General features: G+C 41.2%; 1 protein-coding gene and 1 pseudogene across 16 annotated transcripts in view; one reads left to right on the top strand and one right to left on the bottom strand.

Moving 5' to 3' along the window:
• FNBP1 (formin binding protein 1) overlaps positions 1 to 17449 on the bottom strand; it is a 131668-nt gene that overhangs the window by 7145 nt on the left and 107074 nt on the right. For 6 of the 16 annotated variants that reach the window (XM_057719836.1, XM_057719841.1, XM_057719834.1 and 3 more), the window contains 5 exons: positions 13824 to 13838; positions 9879 to 9988; positions 3425 to 3557; positions 2038 to 2159; positions 1569 to 1708 (listed from right to left, as the gene is read on the bottom strand). In XM_057719836.1, coding sequence (XP_057575819.1) covers positions 1569 to 1708; positions 2038 to 2159; positions 3425 to 3557; positions 9879 to 9988; positions 13824 to 13838 — 520 coding nt within the window. The remainder of the gene's footprint in view (positions 1 to 1568; positions 1709 to 2037; positions 2160 to 3424; positions 3558 to 9878; positions 9989 to 13823; positions 13839 to 17449) is intronic. The other 10 variants (XM_057719835.1, XM_057719840.1, XM_057719842.1 and 7 more) reach the window with 3 other exon arrangements.
• LOC130843918 (HIG1 domain family member 1A, mitochondrial-like) lies at positions 8001 to 8617 on the top strand (annotated as a pseudogene).

Genomic DNA, 17449 nt, shown 5'->3' with positions numbered 1-17449 from the left:
GCCCTCTCTTTCCTCCCTCCCAGAACAGGAGGTGTTTTCCCCAGAGGAAATCTTGGGTCCTTTCCTCTACTCTTCCCTAGAGGCACTCCTGTGCCATCGATTGACCAATTACACCTCTTTACACAGCACCCCCCCCCCCTTTTCTTTCTCCTATTCTTGTTCTTGTCTGAGGTGAAGGTTCCAATTCACCTTCTGCCTGAAGCCCATTTCTACCCTGATGGTGCCCAGGGCACCTGGAATGCAACAGGGGTGAACCTGGACTCACTGTTTTTACTCCCAAACTAGATCCTCCTCCCACTGTCCCATTTCTATGGACATCTCCATCATCCCAGGAACTCAACTTCAGGGATCACCTGTGATGTCCTCCCCTCTTTGTTTCCAACTTCCAATCAGCCACGCGTCTGAGCAGTTTATTGGCTGCAGCATCTCTGCATACATTCCTTAAGCAAGGCCCCCGACACCAAGTGCTAAGATAATTTCGAAAGACTAGCCACCATGGCCCAAGCAGTGTCCTGAAAGGCAGACTGTTTAGGGGGCTGTTAAGAGCGGTACTATGGGCGCAGGCGGAGAGGGATTTTGGGAACGTGAAGTAAAACTGGGAGCATTTAACCTGGTACTTCTCTTCCTTGCTTTGTCACAATGAACATTTAGTTTATGAAAGGCTCTAAAAGTCCTACAGTAAAGAAATCTGTAAACTTCATGTATCTCAGGGCTTCTGAAAATGATCTCAGCTCTGACTGCTTCTTTCACAGCACCTATCAGCATCCTGTAGGAAAACACCAGGCTAGTCTTTCTAACCACTTCCCTGTCTTCTAACTGATCCTACACATACGACAATAAGTGTCCCAAGGTACAGCTCTGCTTGTGTCAACAACCTACTCAGATGCTTTCTGTAGCCCCTTGATGTTTGCCCAATAAAATCCAAATGTTCCTCTTCCCACTCCCCCACCCCCAACAGCACCACCTACCTCCTCGTCTTATATTCCACAGTTACCACTTAAGTCATCTGAGCTCCAGCCACACAAACCCCATGCCATCCTCGCTCCATGCTTGGCAGTGCCCGTGCCTCTGACACACTATAGCATAGAGAGTTCTCTAAATCCCCTTACGGAAGCGATCTCATCCTCACGCGAATCCCGCATCCCTCTGTACCCCTCCTCTGGTGAATATGCAGGCGACCCTCTTCTCTACGTGTGTCTGCTTTATCTCCTCCAGGGGCGGATGCCAGACCATGCCACCTGCCTCCCACCCTTTCCGGGGTCTCTAGAAGACAGGGGCTCTATAAGTATGGAATGCATGGATGAAATAATCATTATTCCATACTATTTGCTGCAACTGAGGCCACCAGACGTTATTCGATAGTACAGACCCAAAGATAAAATATACAGCCATCGACCGGATCATTATCATAGTCACAAGTACTACGAGCCGAACAAAAGAGAGAAGAGACAAACAAAAGAAGAGAACAAAAGTTCTCGAAGACGTCAAAAGAACGTCCGATCACAGAAAGAGAAGAGCGACTCGGACAGTTTACGAACAGCAGGAGGGTTAGGCACACGCAGCGTTACCTTCAAACGTGTAGAGAGCTTTACATGTCCCGATCGCGGGCAGGGGTTCCTCATCCTCGAACTCATCGTCGAAGTCCGTGGCCAGCACCTTGACCTCACTCTCCTGACTCTGCTCCTCCGTGTAACTGCCATCTGGGCTGCTCAAGAAAGCAAAACACACAGCAACTATAGCAACTGACCCCAGCACGGACTGGAATTCAGCCCCTGCGAGAGCAAAGTGCTTGCAACACCCCCGGGTGCTGTAACCAGGACCATCTTCAACCCCCACCCCACCCCACCCCACCCCCGGCCCAGCTCTAGCATCATCCATGGAGAATCAGACACCTGCACCATGGGAAACATCACAGGCCAGTCATCACAGACGCTTGGGATCTTGTTAGCACCTTGTGCTCGACTCTGATTCCAGAATCGAGTAGTAAATACAAAGCAAAAAAAAAAAAAAATAGCGGGCGCCGTACAGATACAGTACCTCTCCCGATCCTGTGCGCAGTTGTTGACCGCCTGCGGGTTCTGCACGTCGTACATCCCACTCTGCCGGCGGGCCTGTTCGCTGCGTGCTGGGAGTCTGCCTTCCACCTCGGCCAGCCAGGCCTGCAGACAGAAGCCATGAAAGACTGGTCTGAGCTCAGCTGAGGGCCTGACCACGCAGGCTTCGGTCCCCCAGTTTGGGCTGCTGGTTGGTCATTGAAGCAGACTGGAGAAGGACCCCCGTGGGGGTGGAGTCTCTCTCCAGTTTGTTTGCCTTGACTGTATAAATGTGCTCGAAGGCAAAGTTGGGGAAGTACAAGCAAGTTTATATTTGGCCACTGCTCATAATGGGGCAGAAAGACACTGGCCTGCGTTAGACTCTTGGGCTTTTTAAGCAGCTGTGTGATTTCGGATAAGTCACTTCTAGTTCCTTCTGGTTCCAAAAATTCTGTGACCATGAGGTCACACTGGAAAACATGAGAGTCCTGTCACACTTAAGCAGTGACTCAGTTTGAAAGCCACACTTCCCACTTTTTTAAGTAGTATAACATTTTTTTCTAAATAGTGAAGAAAGCTCATACGTAGGACATCAAAGTAGATCCAAGTATCTTCAGCAATATTTGAAATAGTGTAAAAAAAGGCAAAAGAATCAAAATGATCAGAAAAGGACATTTCTAGGTTCTAAAATCTCAAACGCTAATAACTTACTGACAGATTCTAAAAGCCATATTTGACCTTTTATTGCTATAAATAAGCTATTCTGACTGGAATGATCAGTTACTAATTTATTTTTCCCGGCTCTATAGTCTTTACATTTTGGGGGGAGGAGGAGGAAAGAAGCCTTTTGTTCACAGTTTTGAGTGCCCCTCATCTCTCCTTAAAAAGACATTATTTGTGTTTCTTCCTCATTTCTCATGTGTGTCTTCCACTGGCTTTCACATATATCACCTCTTGATAATGGGCCCTTTGAAAGAACATGTTTCAATGGATTTTTAAAAACTGTCTTTTTGATTCACTTAAATGGACAACTATAGACTCCCAATTATACCCACTGTCAACATGAGATGAAGCAGAACAGTTTAAATGAAATTAAGCGAAACACTTACATAAAAAAAAAAAACTGTATACAAATATAGCCTTAAACAGTGTTCATTTTAAGGGACACCATTAAAATAGGATATGTTAAAAAGCACAACACCCAATGGATGACAGTGTCTTTTTCCTTTTATCATAACTTGTGAAACACCTGACTTTTGCAGCTGCATCTCTCGCAGGGAAAGAAATTCTGGTGCTCTACAACCATATGCATCTCGTGACCCCTATACCTACTTCTGTTTCTTTTTTTCTTTTTTTTCCAACAAAGCTTTTCCGCAACAGCTTTCTCCTACCTCAAATTTCTGGGCCTCTAGTCTCAGTTTTTCTATATTTTGGCTGACTTCTGCTAATTTCTGATCCAAACTGGCGGGGTCTCCCATTTGCGGATTCTTTAGGTAGACATCTTTCATTTTTGTGATGGCATCTCTGAAAAAGAGAAGGGGGAGAACGTGGTAAAGGTTAACGCTGCTGTTAAGTTTACAGCAGATGACTCCCTGCCAGGGGTGAGGGACCAACTTTAAGGGGCTTCAGCAAAAGAAACTCTACACCCGTCACCCAACACAAGACCAACCACACAGACTGTATTTTGAGTCATGGGAAACAGTTCAACCAAAAATACAGAAATAGGTGGAAGAGAATTTTCACAAGTCCTCACCGCCCCCCGCCCCCCCCCCCCCCGCCTCTGAGCCCCTATATCCTGCAGCCCCTCGGTGGGCACGATGAACCTTCCGTTCTTCCCTAGGACCACAGCTCCACGGGAGCCCTCCACCCACTGGCCCTCCGAGCCCACTCACCTCGCTCTACTTTCTTTTATTTCCGCTGCATGGATCACTTCCCAACACTATGACTTGTTCCTAGGCTTACTGTTTATTGTCTGCCTCCTAGAACAGCAGCTCTCTGAGCTCAAGCCCCTTGCTCAGCCACACGCACACAAGTCCTCTCCTGACTTCATGCCATACACCTCCAGCTACTGCCCGGTTTCTCAGCAAACCTTCTCAAGAGAGGTGTTTAAAATCACTATCTCCCATTCCTCTCCTCCGGGTCTCTCCTGATCAATCTCTGCAGAAGTGCATTAACTTTATTAATCTTTTCAAGGAACCGACTTTTTAATCTGTTCATCCTCTCTGTTGAATGTGTAATTCTGTTTTATTAATTGATACGCTTTCCTTTATTTCCTTTCTTCTATCTTCTTTGGTTCAATTTGCTACTCTTTTTCTAACTTCTTGAGATGGACGCTTAGCTCATTGATTTGCAGCTTTCTTTGTTTCTAACATGTTTTAGAGGCTTTAAATTTCCCTTTATAAGAACGGCTTTAGTGACGTCCAAAAAACGGAGATGGAGAATATGTTAAGGTTAAGGCTCAGTTCTGTTTCATATATTTTCTAGTATCTATGATGATTTCTTCTTTAATCTGTGTGTTACTTAGAGCCACATTTTTTTTAAGCAGTAAAAACAAATTTTATTTAAAAGAAAACAACCAAAAACCCAATTGTAATCAGGGAAAAGACACCTCAGTTTAGAACTGGGCTCAATTCCTGATACAGTAAAGACAGCTGGGGATTTTTAGTCAACAAGTAGAATGAGGGACTCAGTGGATGGAAAATCAAGTGGGAATGAAGAGATTCCTGCTAAACCAACTTAGCAGGATGCTTGCTGATGTCGTGCCAGAGTGAGGAGATAACAAGGGTGGGGAGTCTTTCTAACCTGACTTAGCAGGATTCTTGCGATTAACTGAGCCATGCAGAGAGCCAGGTTTCGTTTCTTTTCTTTTTTAATCGGGGTATAGTTGTTATACAATGTTGTGTTAGTTGAGAGCCACATTTCTTTCTTTTTTTAAAAATAAATTTATTTATTTATTAGCTGCTTTGGATCTTCGTTGCTGTGTGAGAGCTTTCTCTAGTTGCGGTGAGTGGGGGCTACTCTTCATTGCAGTGCACGGGCTTCCCATTACGGTGGCCTCTCTTGTGGTGGAGCACGGGCTCTAGGCATGCTGGCTTCAGTAGTTGTGGCATGTGGGCTCAGTAGTTGTGGCACATGGGCTTAGCTGCTCCACAGCATGTGGGATCTTCCCAGACCAGGGCTTGAACCCATGTCCCCTGCATTGGCAGGCGGATTCTGAACCACTGCGCCATCAGGGAAGTCCTGAGAGCCACATTTCTTAATTTCTAAATTTGTTATTGATGTCCAGCTTAACTGCAGCCTTCAGAGAACATACCCTGAATGATGTCTATCCTTTCATGTTTCTTGAGATTCATTTTATAAAACCAGGGATATGCCCGATTTGGGGAAATGTTCTATGGGCTCTTGAAAAGAATGTGTGGCATGTGGTTATTGGATGTCTGTGTATTAGATCAATTTTGTTAACTGTATTGTTCAAATCCTCTGTCCTGACCCTCTGCTAATCTATTCTATCAACTACTGAGAAAAGTGCATTAAAAATCTCCCACTATAATGATGTATTTGTATTTCTTGTACTTATGTCAGAAGGTAATAGCATAACCTTTTCTATATTTTGAGGTGATGCTATTATGGTCCTACAGATTTAAAATTGTATGTCTTCTTGGTGAATTGTGCCATTTGTTATCTGAATCATTTTTTTAATGAAGTTGATCCTTCTGAACTAAATAGTTTGGGAGTGGCCTGAAAGTCAGTCTTCTCATACTGGTTTCCTTGTGGTTGGTACCTGCATGATCTGTCTTTTTCCATTCTTTACTTTCAACTTTTCTGCACCAGATGAGTTAGATGTGTCTTTTGTAACTAGCATACAGGTGGGTTTTAGTTTTTTGAGCGGTCTGACAATCTCTTTTAATTGGAACATGTAGTCTGTTTACATTTCACATACTCATTCATTCTGTTTTGCAAACACAATATGCCAGGCACTGTCCTCAGCATTTGACATACCTTAACACACTTAATCCTCACTTAGGCATATTAACTCCCTTTCCAAGGTGAGGAAACCAAGGTACCAAGAGGTTAAGAATCTTGTCCAAAGTTTGCAAAACAGGTGAAACCAGATTGGAATCCGGGGTGTCTAGTGTGCTTGGTATTTTAAATCTTCCACCCTACTTTGTGCTTTTGATTTGCCCTGCCTATTCTATACGTTAATATTTTTTTCTCTCCTTTCTTGCCTTTCTGGATTATTAAAAAAAAAAATACACAAAAATCCAGCCTTTTTCAGATCATGTCACCTCTGCTCAAAACCTTTTTTTTTTCTGTTCCTCCTGCACAAAATGTACGTTGCGTGAGAACAGATGTTTTTGGTGTTGTGTTCATTGCTTTCTCCTCGATACCTAGACTATTTCCTTGTACACAGCAAACACTCAATAAACAGGTGAAATGAATGAATATGATTTGCCTTGTTCCCAGCAAGGGCTGCTTTGGGGGTTCAAAGGTTACCCAGGTTCCATCGCCACAACCCAAGTGACAGAAACTTTTCTCCATGATATCAAACAATTAGAGAGAGTCTGTCAACAACCTATAAAATGTCATTTCAGATATCTGAGTTATAACTTGTTACTTCTGTGCAAAATATAATTGGCTCACTTAGTAAACAGCAAGAGGTTTATATTTATAAACCCTCTTATATTTGGTCCCAGATGTTATAAAGAGTATAAAGACAAAATTTTTATTTCATAAAGTATATTTTTAAAACAAAACTAGAAGAAACTTCATTGTACGTGTTTCTCCTTTTCACATATTGTAACAATGTTTATAAAATGATCTACTTTTCAGGCACTGCTCTCCCAGAGATTAAGAAAAAAAACAAAACCCACTTTTCTTTCACGTGTACTTAAACTGCCTGCCTTATCAAGTTCATATGTTTATTTTTGCATAATGAAATTTTAACCCCAGCTTCAATATAACTATATTTATGTAGGACTACCATTTGGCCTACTTACAGAGCACAAAATCTCAAGTTATCTTTTAAGTCCAAATCTCCATTAATGAATGATTAACTTAATTCCATCAGTGAGAATATAGAAGGTAAGAGAATAAAATGGCTTTCCTTTTTTCTTTGTTTTAGTTGAAGCATAGTTGATTTACAGCGTTGTGTTAGTTTCAGGTGTATAGAAAAGCGATTCGGTTATACATACATATCTTTTTTTTTTTCAGATTCTTTTTCCTTATAGGATATTTCAAAATATTGAGTATAGTTCCCTAACCTGGCTTTTCAATCAGGATTATTAGCAAGTATCCCCTAAATGATGTGAAAGTATTTATAATATGTATAAATACATATTATAAATGTGGGCAGGCACGTGCAAATGGGAAGAGATATTGACTCTTTTCTTACTTTTTTTTTTTTTTGTATATGCACCAACCTACCATTCCTAGGATCAAAATTACAGAACAGCTCAGAAACCAGGGGACTCTCACAGTGGGAGCCTGGGCAGATCGGGAGATGCTTCTCAAGAACAAGCAACATTTACGCCTCTAACGGCTGGTGATATATAGACATACTGTGACTTGTTTTCTAGATACCATCACTCTGTAAAAAGACAAGACATGAGAATCTACAGGAAGGCCGATTTTTACTTACCCTCAAATAGAAAGACAAGTACATTTTGGATCCAAAGCTCAGATGTAGGCAAGGGAGAGGGCGGGGGTCATGCCACTTTGTTCTTCCTCATTTGTACAAAAACCTCACCTCTACACTCATGGTAAAGAGATAACCAAGGGTTTCCTGGTAGCCTAGTGGTTAGGATTCTAGGCTTTCACTGCCGAAGTCCGAGATCAATCCCTGGTCGGGGAACTACGATCCAGTAAGCCATGTGCCGTGGCCAAGAAAACCCCCCAAATCAAAAAACAAATTCCAAACAAACAAACCAAAAAACAAAAACCACCAAAAAACTTTCTGAAGCCTGTTGGAGTCTGAGACGTCTTGCATTGTCTGAAGATTGTTCCATCACTATGTTAGGAGATACAGATGTTTCTCTTTCTTCATGCGATGGAGGTCAGGGATTTAAACTTATCTGAAAAGCTAGAGCGGCACCATTTGTCCCCATTGGAATGGCAGGTTTTGCAGCAATCGTTGCACATGGATTATATAGACTGAAGAGCAGCGGAAATACTAAAATGTCTGTTCACGTGATCCACGTGTGCGTGGCAGCTCCCTTTGTTGTGGGAGCAAATACTCGTGGTGTGGGCTAATTCTAGGTACCGAGAATACTGGGCAAAACTTAAACCTTAAGAGGAGATGCTGTCTTGGTCTTGTTGGTGGTGCTTGCTTTAGTTAGACATCTCATATTGAGGTTATATGTTTATGTTGAAAATAAATTGTTTGGGTCAGACAATAACATGGTAATTTGAATACTGGCATCCTTTCTTGCAGGCTTAATTTGCCTGGTAACCAAGTTACTGGTGACTAGTTCACTAGCTAGGTCATTCAGGGGAGTCAGGCTAGCCCAAAAGAAACACGTCACTTTTAAATGCACTTGGTAGTGGTACAATGCCCACCTTCTTAAACTCTTCTGATGAAATCAGTTCTAAAGAGGACCACATGCTAATCCTGAAATGCTCCCAGTTGCTGCGGAATATCATACGCTTCTGATGTAACGCAGGAATCCTATTTACCCCAGTGAATTTAACTCTTTCTGACTGCCGTGTGGACGGAGTACCATTTTAAAGGCTGGCTGGCTCTTGAGGAACCCTTTCAGAACAGTGCAGGGACTACATTATAAACCTTCCAGCGAGTACGTGTGTATTTTTAAATCAAACCTAAAAGCTGATAACAGAGCTGCTGAGAAGTAGTATTTATCTCAGAATCATAGTTGTAAACATGAAAGTAACTTAATTGTAATTGATTCCTGTTTAAGCACTTTTGCAACTGCAGAATTATATTTTGCTGCTGTTCTATTACAATAATTTTTAAATGTCATTTTGAAATAGAAATATGTATTTTAAGTGCCCATGCAAAGGTAAATGAAAAACACTTTTTCAGTGCAGGCAGTATGTATATTTTCTCTATAAGGATCATAAACATTTAAATAAATTACCTATAATGGCAGTGATTTATGAGCAAGCTGCTTTGATCTGCTACTATACAAACTTTGGTATACTACAGAATGCTTTGCTGTACTTGGGAAATTCTCTTCTCTAACCTGAATTTACATTCCATGGTGATGACATGCTAAATGTAGTGTTATTAAAGTGAATACATTAAAAAAAATAATACCATACACATTTTGTTCCCCAAACTCAGAATAATACCTATTTGGGTTTTTTGTTTGTTTGTTGTTTTTTATTATTATTATTATTTTTAGGCTGCATTGGGCCTCCATTGCTGCACATGGGCTTTCTCCAGTTGCAGCGAGGGGGCTACTCTTCGTGGTGGTGCGAGGGCTTCTCGTTGCACTGACTCCTCTTGTTGCGGAGCATGGGCTCTAGGCGTGCCGGCTTCAGTAGTTGCAGCACGTGGGCTCCATAGTTGTAGCTCAAGGCTCTAAAGCACAGGCTCAGTAGTTGTGGCGCACGGGCGTAATTGCTCTGAGGCATGTGGGATCTTCCAGGACCAGGGATCGCACCCTTGTCCCCTGCACTGGCAGGCGGATTCTTAATCACTGCGCCACCAGGGAAGCCCTTACCTATTTGTTAAAAGAATCATCCCTGTCTTTAATAAAGCCATCCAGTAGGCTATGACCAAACATACAGCTAAAATAATCACCTAGATTAAAAAGCGAATGTAAGGCCTCCCATCTTTCCAAACTGAACTCAAATTTCTTAACAGGTCATATTGATCCACTCTACCTTTGATCCATCTCCTTCTGAATTTCTTTATTTAATTCATCAACTCTCTGTTGTAGCTTTTTCCTTCTCTGTTCGGGTGGGAGGTTGCTGAAATCTTCTGGAGTTGCACCCTGCAGATGCAAATAGAAATTAGCCAGAAAGCCTCACGGTACTCCTTGAAAAAAGACACCGAGGGAAGCCTGCGGGAATGATTCCCCAGACACCGGGGCGATGCAGACATCTGCATGTGTTTTCATGAAATAAATTAAGCTCTTTCCCACGACACCCAGCTGAGATGCAAAAATCAGTGCATGCAAACTGCAAAAGGCCCGCAAACCGTTTCATGCTGGCCCAGCCGCCTCTGACGATCTGACAAGGCAGGGAGCACCGAGACAGGAAGACATACTCCTGACTCCATCGAGAATCAATGAAAAACAAATGTGGAGACGGATTCTGCACTTTACTGTCAGTGTCGGTGGCAACACTGAAGCTGTAGGCTTATGTCTTCTTCACATAAAACAGTGATAAGTGTCCCCCCCCAACTGTTTCATTTCGATGGCACTGTTCCCCCCCCACCCCAGTCTGAGTATTCCTTCCCGTCTCTTCACACAGGCTGAGGACAAAAGTTTCCATCCCTGTGAAGTGACAGATGGGACATCTAGTTCCTCTGAGAATGTGGATAAAAGGGACGTTTTTTAAAAAATCCTCCCCCACCTCCCTCCCATGCACTCTTCTTGCCTCTGCTGCCTCTAAAAGTCTGGTCACTTACGTTATCTTTAGGGTCATCTCAGAGAATTCACAGAGAACGCTTCCCCCCCCACCCCCAACTCCACAATCAACTTCCCACAGCATATGAAATCAACCTCAGCTGTTTCTAATTCACCAGAAGTATACACTGATCTCTTGATTCCCTTCCCAAGACAATGGCTCTCTTTCCTCTGTGCATGGGATTTAAGTGGAAAATATCAACAGTGAGTTTCTAGACTTTTACCTACACTTACTCTTCAGAAGCTGTGGCTTAGTTGTGGCCATCAAATGCTTTATCCTTAAATGAGGCTATTTTCATAAAGAAAGAGAAATGTACTCATAGCCAGGGATAAGCCAGGGCATTTAGAAAAGAGATTTTGCTTTAGAACCGATTAAACAAAGGCAAGACAGGCTTGCCTGGGAGTGGGTGGAAAGGAAGGGACCCGGATAATGTAATTGCAAAATCAGCTTGGGTTTGCCAAGCAGCTTACACAGGGGCTTGTGACTGAAGTTCCTAGGCTGCTTATGAGAAAATGCCAGGCTGCTGGGTTGGAAGTTTGTGATTCAGCAAATAGTTCACCACTAAGGCCACCAAAGACCTCTCAGCTAACAGTCTCAAAGACTCGTGTGGGGGGCGGGGTGGGGGGGTGGGGACGAGATTTGAGTGAAAGCAAAATAGAAGTGATTATTCCTTAACGCCAAACCAAGGAAGTTCAACTTGCTTCTAAAACTAAGATGAAGCCAATTAACCTTCAATTTAAAAATAAAGCAGACTCGTTTTTCCTTTTCCATATACTGTGTTATAATACTTGAAACCTTAATTAAGTGCTTTTCAATTTTCTCAACTCAATCACAGAGCCTCAAAGCAGAAGTCAGCAAACCTAGCAAGTGGTCAGTGTTAATTCATTCATATTTGTTGAGCCTTACTATGTGCTACGTGACTCAAAGAACTTTCTATGAGCACTTTCCATCTATGATGGAAATGTTCTCACATCTGCACCGTCCAATATAGTAGCCACACGTGGCTGTTGGGCCCTTGATGTGTGCCCAGTACACTGTGGGACTGAATATTAAAATTTTAGTTACTTTTCATTTAAATGAAGTTAAATTTAATTAAGTCACATGTGGTGAGTGGATACCACATTGTACGGCATAGGTCTAGACTGTGAACAGGTGTGAGATCTTGCACTGGATAAACAGGTGCAAAGAAATCTGCAGTAAAAAACACTCTAACTTATGACTTTTAAATAGATATCCCAAACAACAACAACAACAAATGCAACCTGACTATCTATAAAAACGAAAGCAGTTAAATAATAAATGAATTCCCTTCATGTGATCAGGAGTTAGTCTCACCAACCAATTAGGTCCCTTTCAATAGATATTCTATATTTCTGTGTTGTTATTTAAAAACTAGTCTCAATAACTATGCCTCAAACAAACTTCATGTACCATTGGAGACTCAGGTCAACAGCTTCTTCTAGATCCAAAGAAACTCGAGGTTTCTGGAAAGTATCTTCAGAGGTTCATTTTGTCCTATTAGCCTTTTGAAGCTTGAATTCTTTCAAACAATACTCTGACCTATGATTCATTTTGCCACAAAGGAGTTTTTATTTCTACCTTTGAGTGAGAGTAGATCTTCTGAACTCTTTGGAGGGGTCCCCAAGAGACTGGCCCTGCTGGGGGTTTGGAAGAGGGGCCAAAATATGTATATTTTCAATGGCTGTGGCTCTAAGAGGATCTTGTTTTACCTGCTATTGGAATCAAACACTTGCTCCTGGGCAATAACACAGGCTGCTTCTTGAGTTTTATTATTTTTACACCCAAGCCGTCTTTGTGTAACTTCTTTATTAGCTTCAACGTAAGGGCATCAAGCAACAATTCAATACCAGGCTGGTAAAATGTTTTATCTCAAACAGAAAGACTGCCTGATAATACTATCTTTTGCTGCTAGCACGTGAGCAAAAGAACAAGTAAAGGGCAAAAAAGAAACCCTGGCATGTGACAGACTCCCAGTTAGTGGATCCAGTTTCTCTCAAATTCATACTGCTGCTAATGACTGATGTTCATTTAAGCATCTAGCTCTTGCCTTCCTGTAGAACTCTCCTTGGGATTTTATTTTACCGTCTAAGAAATGTTTAGTTTAATAAAATAGTCTTTTTCTTTAGGGCTGGATCTGTTGCCAAATACTGAGTCAGGTTTAAAAATTATGTTTATATGTTTATGCATATCCTCAAACCCATAGAAAAGGATGTATAAGGATAACCATAAAATATTGTCCTACGTTCTCAACAGCAGTGGATAAAATGCTCGTCTGATTCCTGGCTGACTTGTCACAGTGCATCATTGTTCATAATTTTAGGGTATTCTCAGCTGTGGTGTTTGAGAATACTACGTGACTTATACATATTTGAAGTATAGTATGGGTTATGTGGTTAAGAATTTCTTTTAATAGATTTAATGATTAGTTTGACTATTTACTAGGGCTATGGAATTAAAAGTAGAAACAACACCGAACACTAAAGAAATCATTTTAGAAAGGCTTAGGAGGCTCTTTTCATTGTGCATAAAATCATCTTTGATTTCTTGAATCAGCCACGCACGAGGCACCAACATAGTGGGTTGGCCAAAAAGGTCGTTCGGGTTTTTTCCATAAGATGGTATAGAAAAACCCGAGAGACCCTTTAGGCCAATCCAACACTTATGTAGCAACTTAAAGATTTCATGGCGTTCAACTCTTGAAGGTGCCTTAGACCTGAGCTCAAGTCCAGCATCATTGCTGCATGTCTCCCTCAGGTCCCCAGTGTTTTTCATCTGCTTCTGTGGCTCCCGGGGAGGAGCAACTTTCAACTATTAAATTTGCTTTTATTCAAAATGATCCAATACATAAACTCCCCCATATTTAATATTCATAGTTAAATTCATATTTAAGTAAAGTTTATCAACATCTGTCATCCTCTTAAGACTCCAGTGGTAAAGAAAACCAAATCGTGAGTTAAGCGTTAATTTTCTTAGCCACTTGAAAAGATTACAATCACCTCTGTTAGACTCTGGACCTTTGTCTTCCAGAGGTCTAATAAAGAAACACCAACAAAAGCACACACAAGGGAAACACAAATCAACAGTTAACTTTGAAGATACGTTGCACGTGGCACCCACAAAACATACACCAAAAAAACCTGATTAGATTTAGGACATGCATGGAGTAATTGTGCTTACCAGCTTGAGAGAAAGCTTCGTGTAAAAATTGAAGGGGTAATAGGGGTAAAAAGAGAGAGAGAGAAACAACAATACATGAGAAGAAGAAAAACTTGGTCCGTTCCACTGAATTAACATAACACATAAATTCACCTGGCACTTTGTGAAAATGATTTGTAGCGGATCTGTGCCAAAGTTCCCAAGAGAGGCTGAGCTACCAAAATCTTTCTTTAGCTGCCACATTGCCAGAGCAGAGAATAAAGACAGAAAACGAGAGTTTCCATTTACTGTCCAGGATTGTTCACATCAGCCTGAGTATAAACTTATAAACTAATAGAAGTTTGCAGTCGGTGACATACCGTGATTCTAAAAGGTGGAAATAATCACATCGTTTTTGTTCACCAAATTTGCCGTGGAAAGTTTCAAACAGACTAAAAGAGTTGGGAAAGCAATTACTTCCGCAACATCCCAGTAACATTTTTATCTTAAGGAGATCTAATAAAATATGGACACTGGCATTTCCTAAAGGTATTAAGGCAAAGTTTCAAATTGGTAAATGGGAACCAAGGACTGGAAGATGCTCTAAGAACCAACCTGCAGGAGCCAGGGAGCCTCTCAGCACCTGGCTGCAGGTGAAAGCATGAGATGCACTGCACGTAGGTGTCTTCTGGGGCTTTCTATTGAACTCAGAGCCCAACCCACAGGGGTTCTGTAGCACCTGGGCAGTTAACAGAAGTTGCTGCTCTTACAAGTTACCTTTAGGAAACAGAGAGTCAACTGTCTCAACTACCAAGGGGTACTTACTCCTTGCTATGGATTTCCTATTAATTACCAGGACACAGCAGCTGCAATTCTGCTAGGCCTGAAGGCTGGCAAAACTATACTAATTACTGGATCTAAAACCAGATTAAAAGGCATCTCAAAATTAGGAAAAGAAACATGGGTTCTTCAGAAACAGGTGAGACATACTTTTTGGCTATAAAGCAGTACTGAGAGTTCGGTGCATATTTATTTAGCTGTTATCAATCCTTAAAGTTTAGGCAATTGGTAGTAGGATCCAAAAATATGTTGGAGACAAAGTACCAAAGAAAGTGCACTTTGATTTTAAATTGGGAAGGGAGAAGGTGTTAAAAATTTCTTAACTAGATTTTTAAAATCTTATTCTTCAGATTCACTCAAAGTTGACATTTCTTCGTGAACAGGCATTAAGCTTTTAAAGAAATTTTCCCTATGGGAAAACAGACTTTTAAGGAAAGAAGTAGCAAGACAAAACCTTGGGGGAAAAAGTACAGACAATCATTTTCGTGACTGCTCTCATGTAGGCAACCTACATGAACGCCTTGAGCCCCTCCTGTAAACTTTAGCACAGATCTGTTCATCACAGTTTGAGTTCTTTACAGACAACACTTATGGTGCACAGCAGAAAACTTTGCAAATACCTTCCCTGCAAAGCATACGACCATATACAAATGTTTTCTCAGACATTACCCTGTAAATGTTGCTAATTTACACTCTGCACTCTCTCTGCTATCTATTCAGCTACTTCCATTGCTTAAAGTAATACAATATAGTCTTTCTTAAGCATTCTGAAAACAGAATTCTAACATCAAAACTACTAGCATGGGAATATAACCACTTCATCATAAAAACAAGTCATTAGGATTGAGAACAAATCCTAATAGAAATAGGCAGTTATCGACTTCTCAGACAAATTCAATTTTTTGAAGTGAACAGTGATGGATAATCTACAAGAAGTGCCATCACGGTACACGACATCCTTTCTAACAATTATAAACTGGTTTTTGGTCTTAAGCTGTAAACCAGCCAGTGAGATCATTTCAAATTAGAAATGGAATCATCTGCCGAGAGAATACTTTTAAAGGTTGCATTAAGTGCGTCGCAAGACACCTGAAGAACTAAAAAGCTGTCAGTTTCAGGCAACAATTACGGAGCCTGGGAAGCCACGAGTGTCAATAACACATGAGGGCACACAGAGCTGGCGGATCCATGTGTTATTGGGCCGTCACAGGTACTAACCTCAAGTACGAAGAAAGGGGACAGTGAACGTGAATATGTAAGTATCTGTGGTTTAAGGTCCACGGAAAGTCATTTCACTGCTCTATGACCTTGCTCAGGCTTCACTGATTTTTTTGGTTGCCCCTTACAGATCCATCTGTTCCAGACGTGGGTGTGGGTAAGTGCTACACACTGCCATCCGCGGGAGTGTCATCCTCCCGTGACCAGCTGCGTTTTAGGGGTGACATTCTGCCATAAAATCATACCCAGTGACATCAGCTTGGATGGCAGTCCCAATCAACGCGAAGGGGAAAAATACGAGCTCGGCTCACTGACACGTCTAGGAAGTTTGATTGCTATTGGGAAGTTTGGTTCCTTTTTCCATGCAACTTTTCCGGATGAAGAAGCCTGTGGTTGGTTCGATACAATGAGGCTTTTCCCAGTGTCTGGGTCAGAGAGCATCTGGGTCCCCAGTCTTGGTGCTGTCACAGGGGTTAGTGCCTGTGCCGTGACCGTATGACCTAGCCGTCACAGGTAAACTTACAACATAGTCCCTAGCTTCAAAAGCATACGTGGGTTTCCCTATCGTCCTCTTCATGAGTTCTTTGTGAAAACAGAGAGACTGAGTCTGCCAATAATCAGCAAGAGAACAAGGTGAAATAAATAAAATGAAAGTAACCAGAAGATTGTTACATCTGAAAAACAATTGGTGGGGATTTTCAAAATCTTTTGATCAACTATGAGGGTATTTTTCCGTACAATTCACTCTAAAACGTGGGGAAAATACGTCCATATTTTAGATTTAGAAGCTCCCTGCTCAGACCAGAAAAAGAAACCTTAAGACAGTAAAGGTATGCTTGGTAGACTGCAAATTGAAAACACACAATCTAGCTTCATTTTTCTTTGACTTAAGTAAAGATGAAATAATGGTTAATAATGGTGGCATGCCAATCTTTAAAGATGTTCAATGAGACATTTTCTTACAAATATGAATGATTTACAATCAAAAATATTTTATCCTACTTAGTTATTCAGAAACAAAATCTGTTATGTGCAGACATGCGGGCATAGGATTTATACATTATGATAATAGAAACAAATGATTAAAATCTGGATCTGAAAGCTGCAAAACATGATAAATTAAAAGACATATTAAAATCACAGATATGTTATTCTCCTAGAATCCTCTTCCTATCTTTGGTGCAACAGTCTTAAAGTTAAAAAGTAGAATAAATGAAATAGTAGCAAGCACTGTATCATTTTAGTCATAGATCCTGTTAAACCATGTACCTTCCGTTTTGAAATTGCTTTAAAATCAAATTTATTTCCCCAAACTTCAGATTATTTTAAACTTCCTAATCTTACTTCTAGGATGTATTTCCTGTCCTTTTTTCTCCCCCTGCACTGCTACTTCCTGAAGAAAAGCACATCAAATATGACCCTAAAAACAGATCAACTAAAAATGAGGGAAGCAAAAATATGTTTCTGTTTATTTACTGATGCTTCTAGTGCGTGTGTGTGTGTGTGTGTGTTTATTCTCGAAAACACACTCAACATTTAGGAAATTTTTTTTTAAATAGAGGTTTGCTGAGCACAGATTTCAGGTGTAAGAAATAAAATTTATTTTGCTA

Source organism: Hippopotamus amphibius, chromosome 2, assembly GCF_030028045.1.
Source record: "Hippopotamus amphibius kiboko isolate mHipAmp2 chromosome 2, mHipAmp2.hap2, whole genome shotgun sequence".
Lineage (NCBI taxonomy): Eukaryota > Metazoa > Chordata > Mammalia > Artiodactyla > Hippopotamidae > Hippopotamus > Hippopotamus amphibius.
The sequence above is the reverse complement of the archived record's forward strand: the minus strand, read 5'-3'. Positions and strand labels throughout refer to the sequence as shown.